General features: G+C 41.3%; 1 protein-coding gene across 4 annotated transcripts; it reads right to left on the bottom strand.

Annotated features, from left to right (window-relative positions):
• Window positions 1-197: 197 nt before the first annotated feature.
• On the bottom strand, window positions 198-10,059 carry MTERF2 (mitochondrial transcription termination factor 2). 4 transcript variants are annotated; one of them, XM_010381351.2, is made up of 3 exons: window positions 9,862-10,059; window positions 8,009-8,109; window positions 198-1,675 (listed from the first exon to the last, which is right to left on the bottom strand). In XM_010381351.2, exon 3 carries the CDS (start codon window positions 1,616-1,618, stop codon window positions 461-463), a length of 1,158 nt encoding a protein of 385 aa, XP_010379653.1. In that variant the 5' UTR covers window positions 1,619-1,675; window positions 8,009-8,109; window positions 9,862-10,059; the 3' UTR covers window positions 198-460. The 4 variants fall into 4 exon arrangements, with proteins under 4 accessions (XP_010379653.1, XP_030794587.1, XP_010379643.1 ...); XM_030938727.1 differs by having other exon boundaries at window positions 453-1,675; window positions 8,009-9,207; XM_010381341.2 differs by having other exon boundaries at window positions 459-1,675; window positions 8,009-8,119.
• Between the last annotated feature and the right edge of the window lie 4,115 nt (window positions 10,060-14,174).

The following is a 14,174-nucleotide window of genomic DNA, read 5'->3' as shown; positions in this document are numbered from 1 at the left end:
AAAGGTATAGAAGTTTGCTGATAGTTCACGTAACACTAAGCTACGGAATTCGGACTACAGTAGAGTGATGTTTCATGGCTAGTAATGAGAAAGACTGGATTTGCATCCTAAGATGAAGTGTGCTGTATGAATAAAAATGTATCCATACCTTGAATTAAGCACTTGTCCATTTCTTAGAAGTGATTCACTTATAAAGTATCACACTGATATGCCATTTAATAGTACATGAGTTTTTGAAATAATGGTTTAAGGTAAAAGTTACCAACTTTATTTATTAAAACATACAATTTATATTTTATAATATGGCAAATGAGTCAGAATTTATCTATTTAGAGATAACTCAAATGCAACCCAGAAGCTAAGCAGGTTCTTAAATTACTGGTACCTACAAACTGCCTGAATTTTTGTCTTTGCTAGTTTCACCCTGCACTGCTAGAAAGAAGCAACATCAGTCAGTATGTCATTCTTCAACATTTAATGGTGCCACAGGGTTAAATAATGGCCTTACTTTTTTGGCCTGAATTTTGCCAAAATTAGCTTCAAACTCTTTTTTTGATCCATTTAGATTTGCTAGATGTCCATCCTTTATTCTGTAGCCTAAGGAATTCAATTTCCTTATCCTGTACTGTACTATCTGTGGTGTTAATTCAAGAACCATTGGCGTCTCTCTTATTTGAGCTATGGAAATTCCTTCTCTCAATAATCCTTGCATTCTGTCTTCTAAAACTGGAACAGAATAATATAAAAGGGCTGGACATTTCAAAACTAATTGCTTCAGGTCATGATCTGTGCATTTAAAAACATTTTTAGAGAAGGAAATACTATTCTGTATACTTCTTGGGCAAAGTTGAAAAAGAAATCCTTTGAGTTTGGACAGAAGCTGGAGAATTTCAAAGCTTGTGAAACCTTGCTCCTGGAGAAATTCTAGTGTTTCCTTTATAGCTGCGGGAGAATTTAACAAAATAAATGGGTTTTGGCTTAGCAATTTTAGTAGCCAAACTTTCATGTTGGCCTCAGAGCCACCTACATCTAGATAACTCTCTTGGAGAATTCTTACCATTTGCTTATTCTTCTCAACAGGATTATGAAAAACATTAGATGCAGTAGTCAAAAGTCTGCTAATGACCACATTTTTTAGTTCCAACTCTTGAAAGAACTGAACATTCAGCTTCTGGTTTTCTTGGTCTTTAATAGTAAAGAAAGATTCTGGAAACTGCTCTATTAACTTGATTAACTCTTCCTCATTTTTGCAGACCAACTGCCAGAGTTTTCTCTGGGTGTTAACAGCGGTTGGACTACAGACAATTGCTTCCGGGCAGCGTTCCAAAATACTGGCTACAGCAGTCTCATCGGCACCTAGTTCTTGTAAAATACTCGCAATTTCTTCAACATAGGTTTTATCCTCTAAAAGTACCCATCCTTTTAATCTGCGAATTTTCCTGATGTCAACTGGAAATTTATAGAGCTTTTCCACTGTTCTTGTATTTTCTTTGCTCGACTGTCTATCAGTTGTATAGGTGAAGCATGCTAAGAAAGGTCTGTATTTTGGAGGTGATTGCATCTTTTTGAAAGAACACAGCCTGCAGGACTGGGATCTCAGCAGCAGCTTCCACAACATGGCTGCAATCCACTAGTTACTTTCCACCGTCCTGGGACTTAAATGGACTCATTCTATCTGTAAAAAGAATAAAGGTTTTTAGTATAAGGGTGTTGACTTTCAGAATACATACACTTACAAATTTGAGCTGTTTACAACGTCTGGAAATAAAGTGGATTTAAATTAGACAAGAAAACTACTCATGTGGAATATTTTTTTAAATCCTCCTAAATAAGGATTGCTTGAACCCAGGAGCCGGAGGTTGCAGTGAGCCGAGATTGTGCCATTGCACTCCAGATTGGGCAACAAGAGTGAAACTCCGCAAAAAAAAAAAAAAAACCAAAACAAAAATCCTCCTAAATACTTGAATTGTAATACACTTCTCCACAACTTTGACATCTTACATTTTGTAAATATACTGTTGAGTTACTTCCATTTTACAGAAGAGCAGCAAGACCAAAGAGTTCAAAGGTTGACAGACCTCAGATGTTATTTTCATACAAATTCCCTTTTCCACAACTGTTTTTCTTTTAGGAGGGCTGTATTATGCACACACACACAAACATGGTTTATTAAAAAATGTTTTATATTATTAAGTTGGTGTTTAGTGGAAGCAGATATTTAAAGGGGGAAGAGGGGAAGGGTCATCTCTAATTTTATACATTAAATATTTTGCTGAATAACTATCACCCAAAATGGGCCATTTTATTTTAAATGTGGATTTTTTTTTTTTTTTTTTTTAGAATTATGTGAACAAAACTCCCTTTTATAAATCCAGAATTAGAATAAGTTGTAATTCCAGCACTTTGGGAGGCTAAGGTGGGCGGATCACCTGAGGTCAGGAGTTTGAGACCAGCTTGGCCAACATGGTGAAACCCCATCTCTACTAAAAATACAAAAATTAGCAGGGTGTGGTGGCGGGCACCAGTAATCCCTAGCTGGGTAAAATGAAAAAATGCCACGTGGCTGTTCCCATGGTGCCATGGAAAACCAGGTCAGCTGTGGAAAAGTGACTGTACTTTCAGAACAGTGTAATAAGCTATCCACTTGACATCTTTAGGTATCTTGAGATGGCTATACTGTGTCTGATACATTAACAGTCTTTGCCTCTGTAGGGGCAGCAAAACACCTCCATCTTCTTAGGGTCGTGACAGGACCCGAGAATTAGACATAAGATACATTAACAGGAGAAAAACATAAACTTTATTTTTTTAAACTTTATTTATTTTGAGACAGTCTCTCTCTGTTGCCCAGCTGGAATGCAGTGGTGCGATCTCGGCTCACTGCAACCTCCACCTCCTGGGTTCAAGTGATTCTCCTGCCTCAGCCTCCCGAGTAGCTGGGATTACAAGTGTGCACCATCACGCCCAGCTAATTTTTGTATTTTTAGTAGAGATGGGGTTTCACCATGTTGGCCAGGATGGTCTCGATCTCTTGACCTCATGATCTGCCCGTCTTGGCCTCCCAAAATGCTGGGATTACAGGCGTGGGCCCCCGCCCCCGGCCATAAACTTTATTTAATACAAGTTTACGTGGCATGGGATCCCTCATAAGGAATCAGAGACCCAAAGAAGCAGTTAGAGTCAGTTATTTATGTACTGAGTTGCACAAAAAATAGAAAGCTGTGAAGAAGCAACTGAATTACATGGGGAGGTCTAAAAGATAAGTTATTTTAATAAGGACGGTGCAGAAATGTTTTGGTATCAATTTCTCATCCTTGAGGTTAAGGATGTTACTCCTTTTGGTGTAGGGAGGGTGTCTCTCACATGGGAATTTTATCTGTTTTTAAGAAACAGGTCAGATCTTACACATGATATTTTTCAGGTGCCTTTAATTCAAAATGGTCAGTATGTTAAGAGTGTCATAATGAGCATAATGAACTCCTTCACCGCTATTTCTTTTGTCTCTGGTAATGAAAATACATCTGGTTTGTTTTAGTACCTGAGAGTGTTGTAAGTGTCTTAGCCTTGCCACAAAAGTGTATAGTGCGGGTCAATTTAGCCTGTTGGCAGCCTTCCCTCACTCTTTATAGGTCTGGAAGAAAAGCAGAAAGCAGCCATTTCCAATCCCTGACTCTAATTTAAACGCCCTTGCCATATATGCTGGGGACTCTTCACTTTCAGCCCTGTCTTAACTAATCCAAATAAATAATTATTCTGTTAGGAAAATTAGGTAATACCCTTTCCATTTTGGTTTCCCATTTTGGTTTAGCTCACTGTGAGCGCCTATGGAGACTAAAATAATTGAAGCTATAGCTTGTTTTACTCTTAGTGGTTCAACCAGAATTTTCTTCAGATAATAGTCCTAATACTGCTAGCCAAGATGAAATTATTATTTTAAAAACTTTGTAAGAAGGCCATCAACTTTGACAGGAAGGAGGAGGCACAGCATGATGAAGCACAGGCAGATCGGGGCTGGGATCCCACTCCCCACTCCCTGTTGTGTGACCCCACAAGCTCAGGCTGCACCTCTGTACCACGGGGGAGGAGCATGGGCTGCTGCCAACCACCCACACCCAATCCTGGCTCTAGCTTATGGGGCAGCCTTGTGTAAGCTAGCCTCAGATAAAACAAGACAGCAGTAATTAGAATAGCGCCTCACACTAACTATTCAATGAGTATTACTAGCAGCAATCTGTGAAATGGAGAGAACAGAATCTAAGCCTTACAGGAAAACTGTAAGGGTTAAAATGCATGTCAAGTACTTTGCACAATGCCTGGTACAGAGAAAAATTTCTGGAGCTAAAAGTCTTGTAGTAGTATGACTTTAAATTGTATTTTAGACAGATTATTTACAAAGAGAACTGAAAACCAAAAAATGTATTTATTTATTTATTTTAGAGACAGGGTCTCACTCTGTCACCCAGGCTGGATGGAGTACAGTGGTGTGATCTCGGCTCACTGCACAACCTCTGCTTTCTGGGCTCAGGTGATTCTCCAGCCTCAGCCTCCTGAGTAGATGGGACTACAGCCATGAGCCACCATGCCTCGCTAATTTTTGTACTTTTTGTAGAGACAGGGTTTTGCCATGTTGCCCAGGCTGGTCTGGAACTCCTGAGCTCAAGTGGTCCACCCACCTCAGCCTCCCAAAATGTTGGGATTACAGGTGTGAGCCACCGTGCCCGGCCTAAAGAATGGATTTTAAATGCTATTTCCCAAAATAACTGCTTATAAAAGCAATGCACATTCAATGTGGAAAAGTTGCCAACTTCTGAAAAGTATAAGGAAGTGGAAAAAGTCTTTCACGATCCCCATGACCCAAAGACAACTGTACATATTTTGGCATACATGATGATATGTGACCTGAACACATCACAGTTCAGCCTGGAGGAAGCAGAAAATGCAGACAGCTGCTGTTCCTCTGCAGGAGCCTCTGTCAATGAGTGCACTTTGCCATGGTCAATGTTGTTCTAATGTTTAAAGATCTGTCATTCTGTATAATGTAACCCCCAACCAAGCCAACTGCAGATCTAGTGCTTAGCCAGAGAACAGGATCTGTTCCAACCCCAAGGAACTCCTGGCTGTGCTGGACTTGCTGAAAGAGTGTATTTCTGGTCTCCTGTGTGGTACCTTCCCTACACATGGGACTTAGGTTCTGAATTCAGCCTATAAAGTGAAAATTACAAAGACTCAGAATTTTTCTTGAAAATCTCTTATGCAGACACCACACAGATGAAGTAGTTGGCTATGAACTATGATGTGTTCAGGTGAGTCATCTTTACCAGTAAATCTGTCTTGCTTCGTCTCTGATGAGCAAACACAGCTGACTATGAAAGTGAAAAGTATGAATGTTGTGACTCCTATGTAATGAACACATAATACATACATATGTATCTGATTTATTTTTCTGCTTCTATTTTATTCATAGTAAGTATCTAACCGTGGTATCAAAAATGCTCTGTAAACATTTAAGATGAGTGCTTGGTATATGGGATGGATATATTATTATTTTGTAATTCATTCCTTATATTGAGCATTTAGGCTATTTGTAATTTTTGCTATATGCTGAATAAATGTCCACATTTCATATGCTTTTCCTTTAGGATGAATTCCTAGAAGTAGATTTCCTGACTGAAGAGGAGATATGTGAACACTGGGAAAGCAAAGTTGCTAAATTTCCTGTCGGAAAAACCATCTCAGTTGACATTCTCACAAGCAGTATGAGTGATTCTCTCATCAATTTTTATTTTGATATGTGAAAAATGATATAACACTAATTCAACTTTTTATTATTCATGAGGGTGATGTTTTCATAATCAAACTATTTTCTTCACCTTTATTTCCTTTTGCAAATCAACCATTCCTGACTTGTAAAACTGCAATCGTTCTGCTTTTTAAAAATTGACTTGTATAAACTCTATGAATTAAGAAATACAATCTCATTTTTGAAAATACAATATTTTCTTCAGCTCATTTTCAGTTGTTGATGGTATATTTTAGCATACCAAAGTAGCCCCCTTTTTAATTGTGGTAAGATATAAATAACAAAAAAATTTACCATTTAAACCATTTTCAAGTGTACCATTCAGTGGCTTAAAGTACATTCACAGTGTTGTACCACCATGACCACTATCGCAAACACCAACTCTGTCTCTGTGCCCATTAAACAATAACTCTCCATACCGTCTTCCCTCCAGACACCAGTTACCTCTATTTTACTTTCTGTCTCTATGAATTTGTCTATTCTAGGTACTTCTTATATGTGGGGTCATATAATAATTGTCTTTTGTGTCTAGCTTATTTCATTTAGCATATTATTATTAAAGTTCATATTACAGCATCTGTTAGAACAAAGCAGGTAATTTCACGTGGTCAAAGGAAGGTCAGGGAAGTTTTCCTTGATGATCCTTACTGCTTTTAAGTACCAGATGATCAGCAAAAATTCATCCATATTTCCTCCCATATTTTTGTTTGAATTTTAAAACTTAGCTCCTTAAGTTCATTTGAAATTTCTGGGTGTGAGCTGAGAATCTAAATAGATTTTATCAATAGTTTACTTCTCTCCAAGTACCATTTTCTGAACAATCCTTTCCTTCCCCATGACTTATGATGCCTCCTTTATCATATGTTAAATGTAGCTTTTGTCTCTAATTAGCCTCCATCCTCATACCCCTTCTTTGCAGTTCCTCAGTGGGGCCAAGAGGTTTATTTCTGGTCTTTGCTACATACTTGTCTCCCCCTGCCAGACCATCCTCAAACAAGCTCTGGTTGACTCACTCTTCCACCCTTCCCACCAACTATCTCAAATCTTCTCAACTCAGACCTCTAGCTTCCCGCCTACCTCCATACCCACCTTCACTCACAACCAGTGCCCTGGCCTCCTATCTGTACAAAGAAAGGAAAGCAGCTCCTCTCAGCAGACATAAACCTATCACTAGTTCCCCTTCCCTACAATCACAGCTTTCATTATCCAGGGTCATTCCTGCTCCTATGCTGAGCCCAGCCTCTCTGGCCTGAGAACTCTCAAGTCCTTCTTTCTCAAGTGTTCGCTCCTTCAGGTGTATCCTCCTCTGATGCTCCAGCCATCACTCCACTGCTCTTCCTCTCCTTGCCCAAACCCTATCTCTCTCCACTGCTCTTCCTTTCCCTGCCCAAACCCTATCTCTCTCTTCCCCTAAGCTAACTCTTGCAGATCCTTCTTTCTCTCCATTTCCTCTTCTACTTATATAGCTTGCAATAAAGATAATTTCCATGTGGTTACAGCCAATGAGTAGTTTTCATTCTTATCTCTTTTTTTGTAGAGATGGGGTTTCACCATGTTTCCAGGCTGCTCTTGAACTCCTGAACTCAAGCGATCTGCCCACCTTGGCATCCCAAAGTGTTGAGATTACCGGCGTGATATGGTTTGGCTGTGTCCCCACCCAAATCTCATCTTGAATTGTAGCTCCCATAATTCCCTTGTGTTGTGGGAGGAACCCAGTGGGAGATAATTAAACCATGGGGGTGGTTCCCCCCACACTGTTCTCATGGTAGTGAGTAAACCTCATGAGATCTGATGGTTTGATAAGGGGAAACCCCTTTCACTGGGCTCTCATTCTCTTCTCTTGTCTGTCACGATATGAGATTTGCCTTTCACCTTCTGCCATGATTGTGAGGTCTCCCCAACCACGTGGCACTGTAAGTCCATTAAACCTCTTGCTTTTGTAAATTGCCCAGTCTTGGGTATGTCTTTATCAGCAGTGTGAAAAAGGACTATCACAAGCCATGAGCCACCACACCCAACCTTCCTTATCTCTTTTGACTTCTGCAGCTTTTAGCAGAGCTGACCACTTTTTCCTTGAAATATTCTCTCATTTGACTTCCTGGACACCTCACTTTTTTGATTCTTCTCCCTTTCTATACTTCTGGCCACCCTCTGTCTCCCTTGCAAGCTCACCTTCAAGGCTTGGTTCTAGACCTCTCTTCTTCTTACCTTACAGTCTCTCCCCACAGATCTTGTCCTCATCTAGATATTCAGTTGATCCACTTGGGATTCTTTCCAACTTCTTCTCAACATGTGATCTTGTCAGCTCCCTGCAATAAACTTTCCAATAGCATTTTAGGATAAAGACAAAATAAAATAAAACATAGAAATGCCTTGCCAGGCTACAAGGCCTCTTTGGGCTCTGCTACCACCCTAATTCCCATTTCCCTCTCCTGCACCAGCTGCATTTGCTTCCTGTCAGTCCCTGGTGCTCTACTGGTTTCTACCATGTGGTCTTTGAAGACTGTGGGTCAGATTCCATGCCCAAAATGCTCCAACTCTTAGGCCTAAGTGTCACTTTCTCAAGGAAACTTTTCTAACCTTCATGAATACATGAAGCCTCTTGTCCTCATTATAGGATTTCATGGCACCATGGACTTCTTCTACACTTGTGCACAAGTGGTACAACAGCTGCAGCTGTTCGTGTATTGTTTCTGTCTCAACACTCCACATGGACAGAGACTGGTCACCACAGTGTTCCAATGAACTACTTCCCTACCCTTCACCCAGCTGCCTTCACTGCCTCTAGGAGGCATTCCTGGGCAGGTGGCCTTCTGTGTGCTCTTCCACAGCACCCTGCTCCGGACTCTACTGCAGCACTTATCATGCTCTTATAAGTTCTTTATTCTTCCAACCAGTAGGAATTGTGTTGCTCTTTGTTTGAAGTTCAAGCTGTGTATCAGGCATACTAGGCACAGGTCTGCTAAACCAACACTTCTTCATCCCTCCATTTGGATCACAGATCAACTTAGAACCTGAGAGTCACAGACTCTCTTTCCAGAAGAAAAGACCCACACTCACAACATTTCGCAAATGATTTTAGCAGGATTCATGGACACCCTGCAGCCCGGCCATGAACAACTCGCACTAGATTTACAAGCGTTGGGAAGGCAGGAACTGAACGGTGTTCTGCTTTATTCCCTGCACCCAGCAAAGAACTTGTTCCACACAGAGACAAAATCAGTATTTGTCAGGTGAAACAAGTGAACAAATGGATGCAGTAAATTAATGCAGTGGGTAAAACTGGGTTACCAGAGACAGACTGCCTGATTCCTGGACAACAGTTGTGCTGAGAATTGAGGAAGTTACTTCACCTCTCTGAGCCTCAGTTTGGCATCAGGAAAATGGTGACACTATCTCCTGGGTGACTGCAAAGATCAAATGAGTTAATACCACAAATCACTTAAAATATGCAGAAAACTCTTCACATATACTAAATCATTAAATCATCACAACAACCCATTTTAAATTGAGGAAACAGACGCAAGTAAAGGAACTTCCTCAAGGTTGCTTAGCTAAAAAAAAAAAAAAAAAAAAAAAAAGGCAGAATTTGGATTCAAACCCCACAGTTTGGCTCCAGAGTCCTGCTCTTATCCCTGTGCCCCCACATAAAGTAATGCTTTTGGTAAATGTTTGTTAAATCACAACGTGGGCTGTTCTAGGATGCTTGTTTCTTAAGCATTTTTGAGGAGTGAAATTCACTTCCGTAATACACACAGTTATGGTTAGTATGATCTTCTCTACACCACCACTGGTTTCAGTAGAGTTCCTCTTTCATAACACGTATGCCCTGCTGCCAGTCTCAAACTGACCAACGTTTATAAGCAAGGAAAAACGAGGGTCCTCGGAAGATCATCTCCGGGACCGATCAAAAGGCCGCACATTCACTGTAGGGCCTCCTCTTTTCCAGAGAAACCTGGCAGGCTGAGCTGAGCGTCTGGTGATGCGTGGGGTTTTGCGGACCGTGACCTCCGCCACGGCGCCGCAGGTGAGGAAGAGAGCAGAGGAAGAGGGCGACTCACCCGTTGGCGTCAGCTCCAAGCAAGGCACAGGGAGTCTCGGGGGCCAGGCCCCGTCCTTCCCTCTCTCTCCGGTCAGCCTCCCCACGGTCCGCCGTCCCGCTGAGGCCTGGAGCCTGGGTCTGGGTCCTCGGTCCCAAGAAGCTCCCGACAGTCCTCGGCAGCTTCAACCAGGCCACCAGCCCCTTCGCCCATGGCCAATCAGGTCTCGGGAGATGACACCCCCCCCCCGCAGACACGCCCCCACGTCCCAGCGCAGCCAGTCAGAGCGCAGGACACAACTACGCGTCCCTCCCCGCACCACAAGGGCGAGTGGGAGTGGGAATCGGCTTTCCGGGGAGCGGAGCCTGTGCCGGCGGCGGCATCTGGCATTTTCACACCCTTTCCTTAGCATTTTAGGAAGCGGAGTTCCAGTAGCTTTGACACTTAGAAAATGTAAGAAAAAAAGAAGTAACAGAAACCGCTATATCTTTAAGATAGAACCAATCACAGTTCCCAAAATAATTCAATTAGGTAAAGAACCAACTTACAAAAGAAATGTTTAAAAAAAACCCAAATTCTTTGAAACACATCCAAACTCTTCCCCGCCCCCACCCTACCCCAGCAGTTAGCGACTGATTCGTCTTTAAAAGCCATTCTCCGTTCTCCCCCTCCTTGCCACCTTCACCTAAATATTCGCCTTTTCTGATAAACTGCCAAGTGGTTTCCATTCTAATTATTACCGGTGATGCCCAATCTCATACCCTAAACACGTTGATTTCTCCTTAAAGCCAGGCTCAATGTCTCTCTCATTTATTTTCACGTTTCTCCATCCAAAAAACAAGTATTTATGGTAGGCCTGTTAAGCGCAAAGCATATTGAAACAGCAATGAGAAGATAGAGGGGGAATAAAACACATTCCTTGTCCTTATGGAGCTTATATTCTAGTGGAGGGCAGAGATACCAACAACTAATGATGTGACTAATCACACCTAGAGTTACGTGTTATCGAGGACAGGGTGCCCTGACCTGGGCCTGGTGGTTCTGTTTGTGTGGAGTTGGAGTCAGAAAAACTGGTTTTCCCAGCTGGAGGTCCCTGCTGTCAGGTGTTCATAGCACACTGCACAGTTCTGCCGTAATCGGTGGCACTGGCACTTAGACTGCCCTCACACCCTGTGGAGTAAATTCCTTGAGGCTACTGATTATTTTTCTGTGAACAATGCTCGGCACACAGTAGGAACTCAGGAAATGTTAACTAAAATCTTTGAGTCTAGTCTCAGTATGCAGTTTAGGCGCAACAGGCTTTACTGAGAGGTGCTCACACATGCATTTTGAATTCCAGAGTAGCACCAAGAATCCTGGCTCCTCAAGATCACCTCTGATCTCTAGGATATTCTAGAACGATCTGAGCAACTCAAGTGTACAGCTGGGGGGTGTTTGTCCAGCAACCCCTGAGTTATCTGAATATAAAAACTCTATTATGCATAGATTTATTGCATACTTTTTCCTGAAATAAAACGATTTGGGGTCCAGACTATCCAAAGTGAGTCATTTGTACTTAGGAAAAGGAAATTAGGATACAGAAAAGGAAGTTAAAGAATGTAAACTCAGGACTTAGAACTGCAAGCTGCCATCACTGGTCAGGAGGGAGGGAGCAGAAATGTGCACCAGGGTGCCGGAAGCTTGTATTAGGGCTCCACGTAATTGTGTGAGGAATTACAATACATATGACCCCGTCCATTGTAATCAAAACTTGAAACTGACAAATCAGCTATTCCAACTGTATTAAATAAATGCTACTCAAAGTTTTTTCCAGCCCAAATATTTAAACAGTGCATTTCTAGGGCCATATAATCGGAAAAAAAACCTTGAATGAAGAAAAGGGGAAAATAACTTATAATTATGCACATTATGTACAAGAAAATTACAAACACATTTGAATTGTGAGAAGATCCTGAAATTTCTAGCTTGTAAGGGATGCATTAAAAATACTGGTAGTCTTTTATATCTCAAATTTACTAATTTATTTTAAGCAAATATGAAAACCGTAAGGACTTTGCACAGGTTCATTCAAAATCCTGGTTCTCTCAATATAATTTTTCCAAGTTGTCAGTACAGTTTTTGGCAGTAAGAATAGAAGCATTTGCCGAATGAGTAAAATGTCTTAAATCCCTCAACCACAAGTAGGATTTCTAGTTAGGGGGAGAATACTGTATTCGAACATAGTGTATCTGCTCAAGTAGGGCACGATGATCGATGCCTTTTCTTTCCCTTTTAGTGATTCTTTTTGACCACTATTTACACCAAACTGAAAAAGCTTTCCAAAAAACTCCCTAATCAAAAAAAAAAAAAAAAAGTCCTCTTACATTATTTATAAATAGCATACCAGTGCTTATGCTGAAATAGTCTTTTACTGAAAGGTTTATTTATTCACATTAAAACTGAATCTTTGGCCAGGCACGGTGGCTCATGCCTGTAATCCCAGCACTTTGGGAGGCCGATGCTGACAGATCACAAGGTCAGGCGATCGAGACCATCCTGGCTAACATGGTGAAACCCCATCTCTACTAAAAAATACAAAAAATTAGCCGTGTGTGACGACACGTGCCTGTAGTGCCAGCTACTTGGGAGGCTGAGGCAGGAGAATCGCTTGAACCCAGGAGGCAGAGGCTGCAGTGAGCCAAGATTGTGACACTGCACTCCAGCCTGGGCGACAGAGTGAGACTCTGTCTCAAAACAACAACAACAAAACTGAATCTCTGACCTCTTGTATGATGATGGTAAATCTCAGGCCTAAGAATTTCTCAACTCTGCACTGTACAACCAGGTCCAAAGAGTAGGATGTGAGGTAGTTACCATAAAAAAACAATTAAAATATTACTTCACTTTAACAGTGGTGAAAAAAGAATGATAAAGCACAGGATTTTTTCATCTTCTTTTTCTCAGTAATGGATTTCCCACCACCACCCCACCCCGAGACAAGGTCTCACCCTGTCATCCAGGTTGGAGTGCAGTGGGTGCAATCATAGTTCACTGCAGCCTCAAACCCCCCAGATCAAGCCATCCTCCCACCTCAGCCTCCCAAGTAGCTGGGACCATAGTGCACACCACCACACCTGGCTAATATATTTGTTGTTTTCTTTTGTAGAGATGGGGTCCCAAGATGTTGTTCAGGCTAATCTTAAACTCCAGGTCTCAAGTGATTCTCCTGCTTCAGTCTCCTAAAGTGCTAGAATTACAGGCATGAGCCACTGTACCTGGTCTTCTTTACTTTTTACTTTTACGTTGATTTTTTAAAAATAGAGAAGGAGTCTTGCTAAATCTCCAGGGCTGGTCTCAAACTCCTGGCTTTAAGTGATCCTCCAGCCTCAACCCCACAAAGTGTTGGGATTACAGGCATGAGCCACCACACCCAGTTCAGATGAGGTCTTGCTCTACCCAGGCTGGAGTACAGTGGCATAATCATAGCTCACTGCAGCCTTGACTTCTTGGGCTTGTGTGATCCTCCCACCTCAGCTTCCAAAAGTGCTGGGATTATAGGCGTGAGCCACCACACCTAGCCTCAGTAATGGCATTTAATTGTTCATTCACTATCCAGGATATTTTAAAAAACGCATATCATCTAAAATGTTATTGTTTCTGTATTTTTACTCAACTTTATCTTCAGTTATCTTTAAATATAATTATCATACTAAATATCTATCATGACTAACGATGGGAAAATGAAAAGCCACTGGTTATAATTCAGAATGGGAAGAACTAACCTACTAGAGAACATTAAAGGGATAGCAGCAATAGTAATAAAAATAATGGCGGCTAACCAGAGCTGTGGCATACAGCTCTGCAGACTGTGCACTGTACACGCCAGGGGTGAGACAGCGTGGCAGCCCTGCAGCTAACATTGAGTACCCTATCACATGCCAGCTCGTAAGTATTTTACATGGAACTGGACTATAAAGCAGATACTACCCTCATCCCCATTTTATAGATAAGAAGAAAGAAGACACAGAAGGTTAAACTTGCTCAAGACCTCAAAGCTAATGAATGGCAGAATCGGGCATTTGACTAGAGCTCACTCTATTGATTGCTAGCCCACACTGCCTGACTTATGGTTACAAATGCCATTACTTGAAAAAAAATCCCTTTAGTTTTACATTTTTCTTGCATATAATTTTGAAAAATACTGTTTAACTTTAACATATGGTAGCTGTTACTTCATTCAAAATGGTGATGTGGTTTATAGAATCTCTTTGTAATTTGTAACCATGTATCATATAGCAATACTCTCTCCCTTACCAAAAAAGAAAAAAAAACAAAAAACCACCAAGTACACAAGA

The sequence above is a fragment of the Rhinopithecus roxellana genome, chromosome 10, assembly GCF_007565055.1.
Source record: "Rhinopithecus roxellana isolate Shanxi Qingling chromosome 10, ASM756505v1, whole genome shotgun sequence".
Taxonomy (NCBI): Eukaryota; Metazoa; Chordata; class Mammalia; order Primates; family Cercopithecidae; genus Rhinopithecus; species Rhinopithecus roxellana.
Note: the sequence above shows the minus strand (reverse complement) of the source record. Positions and strands in the feature narration are given on the sequence as shown.